Below are 16,961 nucleotides of genomic sequence, written 5' to 3'. Positions count from 1 at the left end.
TGTTTTGCCACGTAACATAGTTTCCTGAGTGGCTTGTTTGGAGTCTTCATAATTACTGTATCATGTTTATAATTACATATCAAAGGAAAAGAGAGAAGAAGGGCTTCCATTGCAAATAGCTTTCTGAGTACAAGTAACCTCAAGCTGGATCCTGTGGATGTGCTGAGTACATTTCATGCCCACTGAGTTCAGGGCAAGTGGAGGGCACTTATCTCCACACACGGCCTTTGAAAGCTATTCAGTCCCTGTGGTTTTAGTAAAATAGCTCCAAATACTGCATTCATATCAGCCCACAAAGAAGTTAATGATTAACACTGATAAGAGCTTTGATTACTTAACAAGTTAAAATACTCTAAAGTCAAGTGAACCACTGGGAGATTTTGGTATATCCAAATCTCTTGCAAAAGCCTGTAGCTGATTTATCCTCCAGCATCCAACCCCTGGGCAGCAGAACAGCCCAGCCCTACGGCTGTATTCAGGGTTTTTTGGAAAGGAAAATGAAGATGAAAGCCTGCAGTCCTTTTGCTGTTGTCATCCTGGCTTTGACTTTCAGCCATGACTGTACAGGGATGGTAAGTGTGGTTTTCTTGTGATTTGGAATGGCTGGTCAGTGAACCAAAGGCTGGACATGAAATGACAGGCACTAGATACTTGTACTTGGGTTGAATGGGTAGAGCCAGACAACAGGCTGAATTACACAAAGCAAGTTAGCTGACAAAATCTTTCATCATGGATAATTTATCTGATAACTTTGTGGAAAATCAGGTATCATGTCATGCTAACGATACTACTGTGGCTATGCATGTAGGAGTCCTTTCACCTACCAGTGGGGTGGAAAGCAGCACCCAGCGTGTAATACACTGCCCAGTGACCAAGGGAGGAGCACACATACAAGAAATGCCGGGGATCTGTAACGCTCTTGCCGAGCAGAGAGGAGCACAAGTTATAAGGTTTCATCTATAAGACCCACCCCGGGCATCAGACTTCATGGATCTCTACCTCTAGATTGCCCTGTTGGGATCTGAACGTGGGCATCTACAGGAATGTAGGTATTTCAGACTTGGTGGTCAGGCTACTAAGCTTTCTCCTGGCTCAGGTCCTGATCCAGGCTCAACCTATGAGTGGCTAGGGGAGGGGCCAGTAGGGATTAATGATAACCCTAATGTTTGTGTTTGTACATATTGTTAAAGAATTGACTCGGAGCCATCTAACTGCACGTAGCTAGCCTCGGTAACCACCTGTTCTTACCTCTGTTGCTGGTGTCCTCCCACAAACCCTTTCAACAGTGTATTATATGTTCTTGTTGCATCTTGTCTTGAACTGTAAGCATTCCAGGTCAGGGAATGTCTCTTTCTATGTGTTTCTACAGTGGCTAGCACAAAGGGCCTCAATCCTGATTGGGCCACTGGGTGTTGGATCAGGCCTTAGGTTGGGAGGTGATGGAGCTGTTGCAGGCTCTAGAGTATGGAGCTTGTTTCTTCCTTGCATCCATTTAAGCTTTTCCCTGTAGTAATAAACATCTCAAGCTGCTTTTTTAGAAGAATCAGGCTTTGCTCCTTATTTATTAACTTCCCTCTATCTATTTCTCCCCTTTCCTTATGTGCCAGTTCCCTTGATTGTTTTTCTGATATTGAATTTATATTATATGGATATTGTATTTTAATCATGTCTTTATTGTTGTTTGTTGTCCTGAGTGCCTTTGGTGGTGGTGGCACTTTATTATGTCCTGCTATTATTCCTTATTCCTTGAGGCTGATTAGAATTAACATATTTAGTTTTATCAGTGTTCATTTCCTGGTCAGTGAGCTCAAATAGAGATTGCTTATAACTCAGCCCATGGGGAACCCTGCTAAATGATGTGAAAGGTCAAAAGGTTGGGGCATTATTCATAGCTGTGAACTAGCTCTGAAAGACGTGCTCCCTGACAAAAGAAATAGGAACATATGTCCCTAGATAACAGAAAGGTATAATGAAGCTTGTCTTCTGCATTCTTGTACCATGTTTGGCTTTTCCTGGATAAGCCACGACCTTTCATCAGCTAATGTTTGTTTATTCCCTTTCACAAGAATGCTCCCTAGCCAAAAGCACACACAAATAACAGGATTCTTGCCGAAGTGCTACATAACAAGTGTTTTGGGACACCTCTGAATGTATGTTTTGTCCTTACAGAATGTTTTATGTAATGGATTTATGTATTTCCAACCTGCATTATTTTTACTTGTAGAACCATGGGTCTACGCAAAGAAGAGGCTCAGTACATGAAATCTTTCACCACAGAGGTACCAAATCAGATCTAATAGGTGTCAGTAATAACAACAAACTGCTTACCTGTATCTATGATATGCAACCCTATAATAAGCCTGTTTTTGTTTCAACATGAACTTTTTAAGACAGTGGTAGAGGAACAGAAAGATGGGCCCCAGTGCATATTTAATTATTTATACGCAGTGGAGCTGCTCTAACAGGAAATACTAAGAGATACCTGCCTCAGAATATCCCGTAGTGCAGTGGCTAGGGCACCCTCCTGGGTTGGGAAAAGCCAAGTTCAAATCCCTTCTCCACATCAGGCAGAGCAGAGAATTGACCTGGGTCTCCCACATCATGACTGAGTGCTCTAGCCACTGGCTAAAAGATATAAAGGGGTTGGGGAGACATCACCACCTCTTCCTCTGGTGGTGCTATGTGCTGGACACAATCTGGTTGGAAGTTTCTGAGAACACCTACCAGATCAGGCCCCACAGGTAAGATAGGCAAAGATCCTTACCTAGTCTGAGGCTCATGTTGGGGCTTAAGCGTGAGCTATATGCGGGCACCTAGACTGAAGTGGCTGTGCACATGCCCAGTGGCAGATTTTTAAGCAGCTAAGGGACTTTACCAGTGGAAATTCAGGTCCCTAGGACTTTAGGCACCTACAGAGTTAGGTGGCAGTTGAGGGGGAGGGTTTGCGTATCTAAATTTTGAATTTTAGCACCTAAAGTGGCATCAAGGTGCCCAAATCCCTTTGTAGATCTAGCCCAGGAGTTGGTGGAAGCTCTCTAAAAAATGGAGGGGCCACGGGTGCCTGAACCATGGCCCCGCCTTTGCACCATCCCCTCCCCCAAGGCCTTGCCCCCATGCTGCCCCTTCTTCCTGACCCCTTGCACCACTGATTCCCCTCAAGGCCCTGGCCCCATGCCACCTCTTCCACCCAAACTTCCGCTCCCGTGCCGCCTCTTTCCCCCAAGTCCCCTCCCGCAGCTCACTCCTCTCTGCCCCTCCTCCCATCACATGCCCTTATGGCCGGTAAAAAGTAGGAGGGTCTTGTCTAGCCTTACCTGCCTTATAGGGATCCCATCATCCCTTCTTAGGCAACTGTACTACTGAGGTGGTGGGCGTAGACTCATTGTTTCTAGACATCCATCTCAGTCCATTTTTCTTCACTTGTAATGAGCCTGTTTATTCCAAAAGTGATGATGATCTTTTGATGATTCCAATCAATGTTTGCCCCCATATTAAGTATCTTCCTCCACCCTTTACAACCCTCCTACCCCTTTGGCCATTTTTGTCTATTTGATTGTTTTACAGGCTGACACTTTACTTTATAACATCCTTTTAATGTGGTATAGAGGCCCAAAGAGTACTATTTCAGATATCACATTAATAATATGAATGTATTATTATTAATTATTATTATGTCTGGCTGTACCAGGAATTGCCATATGTTCATGAACTGAAATTATCTGAAATTTTTATTCTACCACTGACTGCTTAAATTATGTTGCTTTAGCTGTAGTGCCTGCAGCTCCAGCGTACTCTAAGATTTCCTTTTCCTCTTACTATACCAGAGTCCACAAGAAACAGGATCCACCATCCTGTTGAGATACCTGAAGATTCCTTTCCTTTAAATTAGCATTACTTTTGTGTAAGCAAAGAGCTGCATGTCAGTGTGTGACTGCATGGAGGTTTTACTCTCGTATTTCAGTGTTTACGGAGGATGACCAGCTATGTTCGTTTCCCTTTCGGTATGGTGGAAGGATGTACCATGCATGTATATCAAATCTACTTTCTCGAAAGAAATGGTAAGTCAGCTTTGCAAAGAAATATTCGGTGCTTTATTTTAAATTAAAATGAGTAGGTATTTGATCATTAATCGTGTTTTTACCATAAATCTTTATGGGCCCAATCCAACACCCATTGAAGTCAACAGAAAGACTCCCACCGATATCAGTGAACATTGGACTCAGGCCCTATATACAGAAAGAGATGGGGCAATGCCAGTGTCTGAAGGCACAAAGAATGCACAAAAGTAGTGCAGAAGAATTACATGTCATCGCACAAAAGGAATGCAGAAGAATTATTCATCATGGATCATACATATTCTTTCCTTGATTCATATATGGGAATTCCAATTCAGATCATTGGCAATTCCTTGTGTGGTATAAGTGGAGAATATGATCCCTCTACTATTAACTCTCTGGACTGAATAAAAGATGGAATATAAACATATGTAATCAATGCACCAGGACTGATCTCTCTGCTGAAGAAGCAATCAAGTTTTGTGTGGGTAACAACTCAAAAGTTTACTACTGGAAAGCCAATCAAGTTTTTAGATGAAACCCTTTTTGCTGCCTGTACTTAAACTATAGTGAGACTGGCACAAAGCTCATTATGGACGGTGCAGTTGTAGGTGGACTACAGCTATCCTTCAGAATATTTATTTTTATTATTATTCCAGATTCACTTACTTTTTAAAAAACTCAAAATCTTTTTCAGAGAGTCAAGGTCAAATTCTATCCTTCCCTGAATGTGGGAATTGTTATAATTATTCACTATTATTTGTGTTACAGTAGTGTCTGGAGGGCCCCCGTCAAATAGGGACCCCAGTGTGTTAGGTATTGTATAAACACAGAAGCAGACAGCCTCAAGCTTTGTCTACACTAGTTTTTGTCAGCAAAACTTTTGTCAGTCAGGGGTGTGAAAAAGATACCCCCACCCCCAACAGACAGAATTTCACTGGCAAAAGCATCAGTGTGGACAGCGCTATGTCAGTGGGAGAGTGTTTCTGGGTGACATAGCTACCGCCACTCGTTGTGGGTGGTTTAATTATGCCAGCAGGAGAGCTCTCTCCCGCTGGTATAGAGTGGCTACACAGGAGACCTTGCAGTGGCACAGCTGCAGTAAGGTCTGTAGTGTAGACATAACCTTAGTTTACTACCAGACACAAGAAGTGGGCATAAGAAGACAAAACAGTGTGTGGACTAGGAAGTACAGGGGTATGACAATCTTTTTTCCCTATAGATGATTTGTAAGTGGCAGATTTAAGGGTGTAGGTAAATGTGATAATGTTACAGAATGTGTTTGTAAATAGACATGCAGTAGAAGGCAGGTTCTAGTCCTTAGATTTTATTTTGGACAAGTGCCTTTTTTCATGATTGACATAGTGTTTCTTTGACTGCATATCTATTGTGGGTGTAAAGTGCTAGCGTAGGCAACATAAGGCAGTCACTCTCATGTGGACTCATTTAAACTAGTATTGTTGTAACTGTGTCAGTCTCGGGTTATTAGAAAAGGTGGGTGAGGTAATATATTAATTGGACTAACTTCTCTTGGTGAGAGAGACAAGCTATCCATTGTTGAAGCTGATTGTGATGTTCAGGAAGTTGAGACTAGTTGGGAGTGTTCCAGAGAGAAATGCACCACAAAATGCACCATGAAATCAATGATATACCTGAGATACATTGATGATATTTTTATCCCCTGGACAGACAACTTAAAATCCCTCACAAATTTCCACCACAATTTTAACATCCATCCCCTGTCCATTAAACACTCTCTGGAATATTCCCGCACCAGCATCAACTTCCTGGACACCACAATAGGCTTAAATAATGGAATCCTACAAATGACTATATACAAGAAGCCCATGGATCACCACACCTTCAACCCCAAAGACACCAAGAAATCTGTTATCTACAGCCAGGCACTCTGATGCCACAGAATAAGCTCCAAAGAGAAAGTCCAGGATATATGCCTTAACACACTTAAAACTGCCACCAGAGAACACTCCACCAGAGAAGTAGATTGCATCATGGAATGGGCCACCAAAATAACTTGAGAGAACCTGCTTCAATACATAAATAAAACTCCCTCTGGTCACACACCCCTAATTGTCATCTACCATCTCATATCCTCACACAACTACAAGCCATACTCAATGGGGACCCCATCTTGCAAGAAATCATTCCTGAAACAATCCCCCAACCCAACCTCTCTAAGCTCATCATCAGAAGCATGCTCCCCGCAGACCAGAACACACCAACTCAAGCAGGACTAGATCCTGTCAGAACAACAGATGCAAAACTTTGCAGAAATATCTCCCCTGCACCAGTGACCAACACCTGCCACAACACACCTTTCAAGATCCATGTGTCCTACACATGCTTATCACAACATGTGGTATACCTCACTCAGTGACTAAATGCCCCAATAACAACTATGTGGGTGAAACCAGACAATCACTATGCTCTAGAATGAACTCACACAGGAAAATGATAAAAGACAAAAACACCATATCACCTGTGGGTGAACACTTCGCACAAAGTGATCACTCTATATGTGACCTCTCCATCCTCATCCTCAAAGGAAACCTGCACAACACTTTCAAAAGACGTGCCTGGGAGCTTAAATTCATGACTTTGCTAGACACTGGATTTATGGCTTATTACAACAGTTCATAACCGCTAAAAAAACACCCCTTTTTGTCATATGACTGCAGAGGTGTTTAATGGGCTACTTCAACTTGAATTGTACCTGAGAATATGTGCTAACTACTTATGCTACACAATCTGCTCCATCTTGTATTTAGCTGTGACGCTCTGAGTGCTTTTTCCAGACCTGAGGAAGAGCTCTGTGTAGCTCGAAAAAGCTTGTCTCTCTCATCAGCAGAAGTTGGTCAATAAAAGATACTACCTCTCCAATCTTGTCTCTCATTTAAACTAGGTAATTCAAGCTAGGAGATCACTTCTGATTATCCTGATTATCCACAGGTAACTAGCTGATGAGAAAGGCACCAATTAAACAATATTTCAAGAGTATCTTAATTCAATATAAATAATGTGAGCAATTTTCTTTCTGGAAACCTGCATCTAAGTGAGCCAACACACTTGTGATTGATCTTTAGGCCCATTTCAGTTTATTTCATATTCAGGAGGATTCTTAATTATACCTGAAATCCTCCATATAGATCTTTAACTAACTATGCCATAGAAATTGAAAAAGAGCCAATGTGTGGGATCCAAGGTTGGAACACAGTTGAGAGTTGACCGTGGGTGGCTTTCATTATTGCTTCCTATTTTCAAATACAGTTTACAAGTTGGGAGATAAGAGAAGAGGTAGCTGTAGCTGCCTGATTTTGACAAGGCATGTCTGTTTCATCTTTATCTCTGACCTTTCTAGCGAACATATGCTCTTCTCTCATACGCTAAAAGCAACCTGACATGTCTTCAGAGATCTTGATGCCAGAAAACTAGCACTGCATAACAGCGAGAGCGCTGCCTTGTGCATTGTTTTTGTTAGATTATGTGTTTATGAGTCTGTGCTGCACTGGAGTGATGTATGATAATGGACCTCAGATGACTCTGCTGACCAGTGAGCAGATAAGACTTTTCCTCCCTGCTCTTTTTGAGGTGGCTTATACTGGAAGGGACATTATCAGGGACTGTCATTGTGGCTAGCCCCCCTGCTCAAGAGTTGGGCACAGTCTGGCTTTTTATATAGCACTTGACAAACTAAAACAGGTTTCATAGCAGCACATTGTTCTGCTGATTTAAAGCTTTAGGTCCCAGCCTGGGGCACAAGCGTCTATTCTGCATTATGATGGCATAAGTCGAACTACCCATATCCCAGACTTCCTAGCACACTCCCAAAACGTGGCTGCTCTAGCCCTTTTGTTTATGGAGCAATGTGGAAAAACTTGACTGTTCACCAAACATGACTGTCTAGAGGACAAAGAAAGTCAACCAGTGGGGTTGTGGAATACTTTTGGCAGACTCCCATAGCATGAGTCCAGTAGGGCTGCAACTACACTGCAAAGCAGTAAGGCTTTAACCTTAGGTCCCGGCTTGACTCTCTCTCGGATCCTCCACCCCTGTGGAGTCCTAGGACACTGAGTCTGAGTCCTAAGTTAGCGTGATTTGTGTGGAAGGGGGATTATGCCATAGGCGCTGACTTTAGCCAGCATGCCCCAACTCCGCCCCCGGCCCCACCCCCATTCCAACCCCTTCCCCAAATCCCCACTCCCGCCTCCTTCTCCGGGCACGTGGCATTTCCCCTCCACCCCCCTCCCTCCCAGGCTTACACGCAGCAAGCCTGGGAGGGGGGAGAAGCGGAGCGGCAGTGCGCTCAGGGGAGGAGGCGGAGCGGAGGTGAGCTGGGGGGGTGCGGGGAGGGCCATAGGAAGCGGCGATGAGTTTGGGGGTGGGGGGTGCAGAGGATCCGCTCCCTGCTCCAGCTTGCTTCCGCTCAGCCTCCATCTCCTCCCCTAAGCACGCCACCGCTCCACTTCTCCCCCCTCCCTCACAGGCTTGCTGCGCATGAAATAGCTGATTTGTGGCAAGCCTGGGAGGGAGGGACGGGGAAGAAGCAGGGCGGTGGTGGCACGCTCAGGAGAGGAAGCAGAGGTGGGGCAGAGGTGAGATGGGCGCGAGGGCCAGCGGGGAGCTGCTGGTGGGTGCTGAGCACCCACCAATTTTTCCCTGTGGGTGCTCCAGCCCTAGAGCACCCACAGAGTCAGCGCCAATGGATTATGCTTGAGCCTGAGTTCAAACCCAGGGTTTACATTGCAGTGTAGAAATATCCTCTGACTACATTTCCCAGACCTTAAGAAGAGCTCTGAGTAGCTTGAAAGCTTGTTTCTTTCACCAACAGAAGTTGGTCCAATAAACGATGTTGTCAGGGAACAGACCAAGCCCCCACTGTAGTTCACTGGTTGTTCAAGGTGCACCATACCTGCAGCTGTGCTTGACCTTGTTCCAGCCCTGCTCCTGCTTGCTCCAGCCCTTGTTCTAGCCCTGCTCCAGACTGCTTCCAGTCCCTGCTCCTGCTATGCTTCAGACTTCCAGTTTTGACCCACTCTCCCCAGCTCTGCCTGTAGCTTACGACTCCAGTTGACCCTCCAGTTCTGGCATTCAGCTTCTGTGTCTCCAGCACTGATCTCTGGCTCTGCCTCTGGCTTACAACTTTCGTTTCCCCTCCCCCCACTCTGGCATTTGGATTTCTACCCGTCTGCTACTGACCCTCGGTTCATTTCCTGGACTCCATCCACCCTTGACCCAGCTCTAACCTGTAGGCTGAACTCTTCTCTTCACCATTAGGCCTGACCACCCACGGTTTGGTTGGCAATAAATATTACCTCACCCACCTTATCTCTTTATTTAATAGCTGACATTTTAGGGCCTGATCCAAAACCCATTCAAGTCAGTAGAGGAGTCTGTGATGGGTTTAGTCACAGAGACCCCCTTGGGACGGTCAACTGACGTGCTGGAGTTACCTCTGAGACCATTTTCCACTGCCAGCTTGGGACTCCAGAACCCTTCCTTGTTGAGCCAGACATGCTAGCCTGCTGCAACACAGACCCAGATCTGGTCCACACTCCCAAAGCTGCAGGCTTTAACCAAAAACTGTTCAGCATGTCACCTATCTCCAGCACCCAGGCACCCAGTTCCCAATGGGATCCAAACCCCAAATAAATTCATTTTACTCTGTATAAAGCAGATACAGGGTAAACTCATAAATTGTCCACCCTCTATAACACTGATAGAGAGATATGCACAGCTGTTTGCTCCCCGAGGTATTAATCACTTACTCTGGGTTTAATAATAAACAAAAGTGATTTTAGTAAGTATAAAAAGTAGGATTTAAGTGGTTTCAAGAAATAACAGACAGAACAAGTAAGTTACCAAGCAAAATAAAACAAAACACGCAAGTTTAAGCCTACTACATTAAAAAACTGAATACAGGTAAATCTCACTCTGAGATGTTCCAATAAGCTTTTTTTTTTTTTTTTGAGTATAAGCTTTCGTGAGCTACAGCTCACTTCATCGAATGCATCCGATGAAGTGAGCTATAGCTCACGAAAGCTTATGCTCAAATAAATTGGTTAGTCTCTAAGGTGCCACTAGTAATCCATTTCTTTTTGCGAATACAGACTAACACGGCTGCTACTCTGAAACCAAGAAGCTTCTTTCACAGACTAGACTCCTTCCTAGTCTGGGCCCAATCCTGTCCCTAACAGTTCTTGTTAGTTTCAGCAGGCATCTTAGGTGAAAAGCAGGGGATTTTACATGACTGGGACCCCCATGTGTTCTGTTCCACTCCTTTTTATAGCTTTGGCAACAGGCGGGAATCTTTTGTCTCTCTGGGTCCCCACCCCTCCTTCTAAATGGAAAAGCACCAGATTTAAGATGGATTCCAGTACCAGGTGACAGGGTCACATGTCCTGTGAGACCCCCCCCCCAAGTCTCCATTCTTTCCGGCCTGACTCACACGAGCATAGGAAGGCTTATAAGTAAACAGAGCCTTTTACAACCCATTGTCCTGGTCAATGGGAGCCATCAAGATTCTAAACCACCATTAATGGCCCAAACTTTGCATAATTACAATAGGACTTTAGAGTAATACTTCATATTTCTAGCTTCAGATACAAGAATGATACATTCATACAAATAGGATGAACACACTCAGTAGATTATAAGCTTTGTAATGATACCTTAACAAGAGACCTTTTGCATTAAGCATATTCCAGTTACATCATATTTACACTCATAAGCATATTTCCATAAACATATCGAGTTCAACATCACAGAGTCTTTCTATTTACTTCAATAACATTTGGATCAGACACTTAATAAGTCATTTTTTAGTTCTGCTGCTGGATTTTATATGCAGAACTCTTGAGCTGTGGGCCTGGCCCAATCCAACTCCTAGTGACTTTAATTTTATTATTTGTGTTATGATAGCATCTAGGAGCCCAGTCATGGACCAAGGTCCCATTATAGTAGGCACTGTACACATACATAATTAAAAGACAGTCCCTGCCCCAATCTGCATATAAAACAAGAGACAAAAGGTGGATACAGACACATAGATGGGTGATCACAGGGAAACATTGAGACAATATTGGGCAGTATAATATGTCAATTGCCTAAGTATAATATATAACATGTCAATTGCCTAAGTGTGGTCAAGTGTTTGGTAGGCATCACAGCACAGGAGAGTTTTAAGAAGGGATTTAAAGGATGACTATGAAATAGCTTTATGTATATTTATGGGGAGATCCTCCCAAGCATGAGTTGCAGCTTGGGAGATGATACGTAGGGTGGGAACAGGACCTTGAATGTGAAGACAAGTAGTTTGTGTTCGATATGGTGGAGAAAGGGGGAGGGGGCAGTGCAGGGAGCAATGTCAGGCCCTGTAGCAGAACATATTTAAAGAGGAAAAAAGATTCTAAACAAGTTGATTATGAATCCCATCTGCTGAAGGACAGAGTTGGGTGATTTTAATTTTGGGGTAAATCTTAGCTTTTTCTAACCATCCCCCAGAGTTTTGTTGTTTAAAGTCTTTATTTAGCTCTTTTGTCATTAATCAGAACTCTATAGAGCCTTTTCCATTAGCTTCTCACATGCCAGTTAACGTAGGGCTGGTCTAGTAAGCCAGTCTTGCAGCAATATCTCAGCTGTAAAGATCCAGACTCCCTTTACCCATCACTACTGACACAAACGGGGCATTAAATGCGGAGCCTGAGCCCATTTCAGGAACAATATCATAAGCACCATGGTCTCAGTGACGACTTTTAACTTAATGCTTAATTTAACTCTAATGTAACAGTTGTGGAACAACCATAGACCATCCTTTAAGAGGGCCTGATCTCAACTCCAGTATAAGCCATGGAGGGTGTCCTATTGACTTGAATGGAGCTAAGTGGACCCTAATTCTTTTAACTTCAAAATGCTTCTTTAATTTTGGTAATTTTTAATTGGACTACCGTGCATCATTCTTTCTATCTCGTCCATTTCATTCTGGACACTGACCCAAATGCCCAGGGTTTAATTAGATTCTGTATGTGAATTAAAACTTCTAAAATGCTACTTAAAATCCAAATAAGAAACAAACAAACACTGTTGGAATTAAAACAGTATGTCTACCTTACAAAATAATTTTAATCTTGCATGTGAAGCCTTGGGAAAAAAGGATATTAGATTTTTAAAAAATAAGGCTGTTCAATTAATGTTAAAAAGATGCATAATAGAACAGTGAAATATAATTGATCAGGTAGTTTAAATAAAACAAAAGAAGGGTATAGAAGGGTACAGCTTGCTCAGGAAGAATAGGCAGGGAAAAAAGGGAGAAAAAAAGGGAGGAGGTGTTGCCCCATATATTAAAATTGTATATGCTTGGACTGAGGTTGAGATGGAAATAGGAGACAGACTTGCTGAAAGTCTCTGGGTAAGGATGAAAGCAGTAAAAACCAAGGATGATGTCCTGGTAGGGGTCTACTACAGACCTCCTAACCAGGAAAAAGAGATGGCATGAGGCTTTTTTTAAACTAACAAAATCATCCAAAGCACAGGACATGGTGGTGATAGGGGACTTCAACTACTCAGACATCTGTTGGAAAAATAACACAGCAGGGCACAGATTATCCAAAAAGTTCTTGGAATATATTGGAGACAATTTTTTATTTCAGAAGGTGGAGAAAGCGACTAGGGGAGAGAGGCTGTTCTAGATTTGATTTTGACAAATAGGGAGGAACTGATTGAGAATTTGAAAGTGGAAGGCAGCTTGGGTGAAAGTGGTCATGAAATGGTAGAGTTCATGATTCTAAGGAATGGTAGGAGGAAGAACAGCAAAATAAAGATAATGGATTTCAAGAAGTCAGGCTTTAGCAAACTCAGGGAGTTGGTAGGTAAGATCCCATGGGAAGCAAGTTTAAGGGGAAAAACATTTGAAGACAGTTGGCAGTTTTTCAAAGAGACATTATTAAGGGCACAAGAGCAAACTATCCCACTGTGTAGGAAAGATAGGAAGTATGGCAAGAGACCACCCTGGCTTAACCAGGAGATCTTCAATGATCTAAAAATCAAAAAAGAGTCCTACAAAAAATGGAAACTAGGTCAAATTACAAAAGATGAATATAAACAGATAATACAAGTATGTAGGGACAAAATTAGAAAGGCCAAGGCACAAAATAAGATCAAACTTGCTAGAGATATAAAGGGTAACAAGAAAACATTCTACAAATACACTAGAAGCAAGAGGAAGACCCAGGACAGGGTAGACACGGTGGGGGTGGGGGAAAATAACAACAGAAAATGTGGAAATGGCAGAGGTGCTTAATGACTTCTTTGTTTCGGCTTTCATCAAGAAGGTTGGTGGTGATTGGACGTCTAACATAGTGAATGCAAGTGAAAATGAGGTAGGATCAGAGGCTAAAATAGGAAAAGAACAAGTTAAAAATTACTTAGACAAATTAGATGTCAAGTTACCAGGGCCTGATGAAATGCATCCTAGAATATTCAAGGAGCTGACTGAGGAGATATCTGAACCATTAGCAATTATCTTTGAAAAGTCATGGAAGACGGGAGAGATTCCAGAAGACTGGAAAAGGGCAAATATAGTGCCCATCTATAAAAAGAGAAATAAGGACAACCCGGGGAATTACAGACCAGTCAGCTTAGCTTCTGTACCTGGAAAGATAATGGAGCAAATAATTAAGCAATCAATTTGCAAACATGTAGAAGATAATAAGGTGATAAGTAACAGCATGGATTTGTCAAGAACAAATGGTGTCAAACCAACCTGGTAGCTTTCTTTGACAGGGTAACAAGTCTTGTGGATGGGGGGAAGTGGTAGAAATGGTATATCTTGACTTTAGTAAAGCTTTTGATACTGTCGTGCATGACCTTCTCACAAACAAACTAGGGAAATGCAACCTAGATGGAGCTATTATAAGGTGGGTGCATAACTGGTTGGAAAATCATTCCCAGAGGGTAGTTATTAGTGGTTCAAAGTCATGCTGGAAGGGCATAACAAGTGGGGTCCCACAGAGATCAATTCTGGGGCTGGTTCTGTTCAATGTCTGCATCAATGATTTAGATAATGGCATATAGAGAGTATACTTTGTAAAGTTTGTGGACAATACTAAGCTGGGAGGGCTTTCGAGGATAGGATTACAATTCAAAATGATCTGAACAAACTGGAGAAATGGTCTGAAGTAAATAGGATGAAATTCAATAAGGACAAATGCAAAGTACTCCATTTAGGAAGGAACAATCAGTTGCACGCATACAAAACGGGAAATGACTGCCTAGGAAGGAGTACTGCAGAAACTGATCTGGAGAGTCAGAGTGAACCACAAGCTAAATATGAGTCAATAGTGTGACACTGTTGCAAAAAACCTGAACATCATTCTGGGATGTATTAGCAGGAGTGTTGTAAGCAAGACACAAGAAGTAATTCATCCGCTCTACTCCGCTCTGATTAGGCCTCAACTGGAGTATTGTGTCCAGTTCTGGGCTCCACATTTCAGGAAAGATGTAGACAAATTGGAGAAAGTCCAGAGAAGAGCAACAAAAATGATTAAAAGTCTAGAAAACATGACCTATGAGGGAAGATTGAAAAAATTGGGTTGTTTGATCCAGAAAAGAGAAGACAGAGAGAGGACATGATAACAGTTTTCAAGTACATAAAAGGTTGTTAAAAGGAGGAGGGAAAAGAATTGTTCTTAACCTGTGAGGATAGGACAAGAAGCAATGAGCTTAAATTGCAGCAAGGGAGGTTTAGGTTGGACATTACGAAAAACTTCTTAACTGTCACAGTGGTTAATCAATGGACTACATTGCCTAGCGACGTTGTGGAATCTCCATCATTGGAGCTATTTAAGAGCAGGTTAGACAAATACATGTCAGGAATGGTCTTGAGCAGCAGTTCTCAAACTTTAGCAACCCAAGAACTCCCATTTTGATTTAAAAATTTTCAGGACCCCAACCCCCCCCACTCAGCCCTTGCCCTGCCCACTTCCCGGAGGCCACGCCACGGTTCACTTCATCCCCCCTCCCTCCGTCACTCACTGTCTCCCACCCTCACTCACTTTCACCAGGCTGGGGCCGGGGGTTGGGGTGCAGGAGCGGGTGCAGGCTCTGGGAGGAAGTTTGGGTGCAGGAGGAGGTGTGGGGTATGGGCTCTGGGAGGGAGTTTGTGTGCAGGAGGGAATGCAGGGTGCAGGCTCTGGGCTGACAGTTTGGGTGCAGGAGTGAGTGAGAGGTGCGGGCTCTGGGAGTTTGGGTGCAGGATGGAGTGGGGAGGGAGTTTGGGTTCTGGAGGGGGCTCAGGGTGGGGTAGGGTTGAGGGGTGCGGAGGGGATGACAGAGGGAGTTTGGGGGGCGGGAAGGGGTATGGGCTCTGGGACAGAGTTTGGGTGCAGGCTCTGGGCTGGGGCAGGGGGTTGTGGTATGGGAGGGAGTAAAGGGGAGCGACGCTTACCTCAGGCGGCTCCCGAAAGTGCCTGGCACATCCCTCTGGCAGTGGCTCCTAGGCAGGGGGCCAGGGGGTTTCCGTGCGCTGCCCCTGCTCACAGGCACCGGCCCCGCAGCTCCCATTGGCCGTAGTTTCCAGCCAATGAGAGCTGCAGAGTCAGCGCTCAGGCCGGGGGCAGCGCGCGGAGACTCCCTGCGCCGTCTGGCCGCAGGGACGTGCTGGCTGCTTCCAGGAGCAGCGCGGACCCAGGGTCACTACTCCTCCCCCTACCTCCCAGCGCCTGCTTCACAGTTGTTCCCCGGTGTGAAGCAGGTGCTGGGAGGGAGGCTGAGGAGTTGAGGGAGTGGGAAGGAGTTAATCAGCTGGGCCCACAGACTCCCTGGAGTACCCTTGGAACCCCAGGGGTCCATGGACCCCAGTTTGAGAAACGCTGGTGTAGATAATACTTAGTCCTGCCATGAGTGCAGGGGATTGAACTAGATGACCTCTAGAGGTCCCTTCCAGTCCTAGGATTCTATGAAAAGCACCTTTCTTTATAACACTCCACTGTCATGCTGTTATTCTGTAGGGATACTCCCTCTACAGGTAATATTTATTATGATACATCAGAGTAGGGTAAAAAGGATGGGCTAGAGGCCAAGGGCCAGGGCTCTCTCTGGTTTGGGCTGTGGATGACCTGGGTTCAGTTCTCAGCTCAGCTGCAAACTTCCTGTGTGACCTTGGATAAATGACTTAATCTATGCTGTGCCTTCATGCCCTTTCTGTAAAATAAGGATAATAGTTCCCTCAACAGAGGATGAAATCCATTAGAAAGTGAGAAGCACTCAAAAAAGGGGAGCAGCATTTGATCCTTTCTGTTGCAAAGAGTTGAGATTCTGTCGGTGAATCTGGAAATCACCCTTCTATAGTTCCTCATTTGTAATTATTCCTGTCTGGGTGGCTAAAAAGTGGAAATACTTTAAGGAACAGAAAAAAAAGCACATTTGCCATAGAAAGCAGAGAAAAGTCCCTTTGTGGACAACTTCCCCCATCTCTACAATTTATAAGAGGTTACTTTCAAAAAGCAAAAATGGGTTAGGCTCTATCTTAATTATGATGAATAAAGCCAGCCTTCATGTATTCTTTTAGATGTTTATTTTTGTCTTTTCTTTTTTAATCTTAGTAATAACAGGAATGCCAAGTCAGGATTTCCTTGGTTTTGCTGGAGGATTTGTTGGGGAGGTCTCAGCTCTCAGTTCCACATCTGTTCGTAGCCTGTCTTTAACTGAAGGGAAGTGGGGGGATGGTATCTTTCACAAAGTTCTTTTTTATCCCCAGTGTTTATTCCCCAGAAGCTTGAATTAAATTGATGCTAATTAATTTTAAAAAGGATAATCTCACAAGGTAGAGTAGGATGATAAAGGTGTAATGGGAATTTATAGAGCAACAACAAGAAGGAAGTTAATATAGGT

At 43.8% G+C, this 16,961-nt stretch overlaps 1 protein-coding gene across 1 annotated transcript in view; it reads left to right on the top strand.

The window, feature by feature from the left end:
• The first annotated feature begins 497 nt into the window (after positions 1–497).
• The window catches only part of HGFAC (HGF activator), a 61,644-nt gene continuing 45,180 nt past the window's right edge, over positions 498–16,961 (top strand). The window contains exons 1-3 of the mRNA XM_074951776.1: positions 498–572; positions 2,225–2,279; positions 3,962–4,058. Of these exons, the coding sequence (XP_074807877.1) occupies positions 498–572; positions 2,225–2,279; positions 3,962–4,058 (227 nt within the window). The remainder of the gene's footprint in view (positions 573–2,224; positions 2,280–3,961; positions 4,059–16,961) is intronic.

Source organism: Natator depressus, chromosome 4, assembly GCF_965152275.1.
Source record: "Natator depressus isolate rNatDep1 chromosome 4, rNatDep2.hap1, whole genome shotgun sequence".
Lineage (NCBI taxonomy): Eukaryota > Metazoa > Chordata > Testudines > Cheloniidae > Natator > Natator depressus.
The sequence above is the reverse complement of the archived record's forward strand: the minus strand, read 5'-3'. Positions and strand labels throughout refer to the sequence as shown.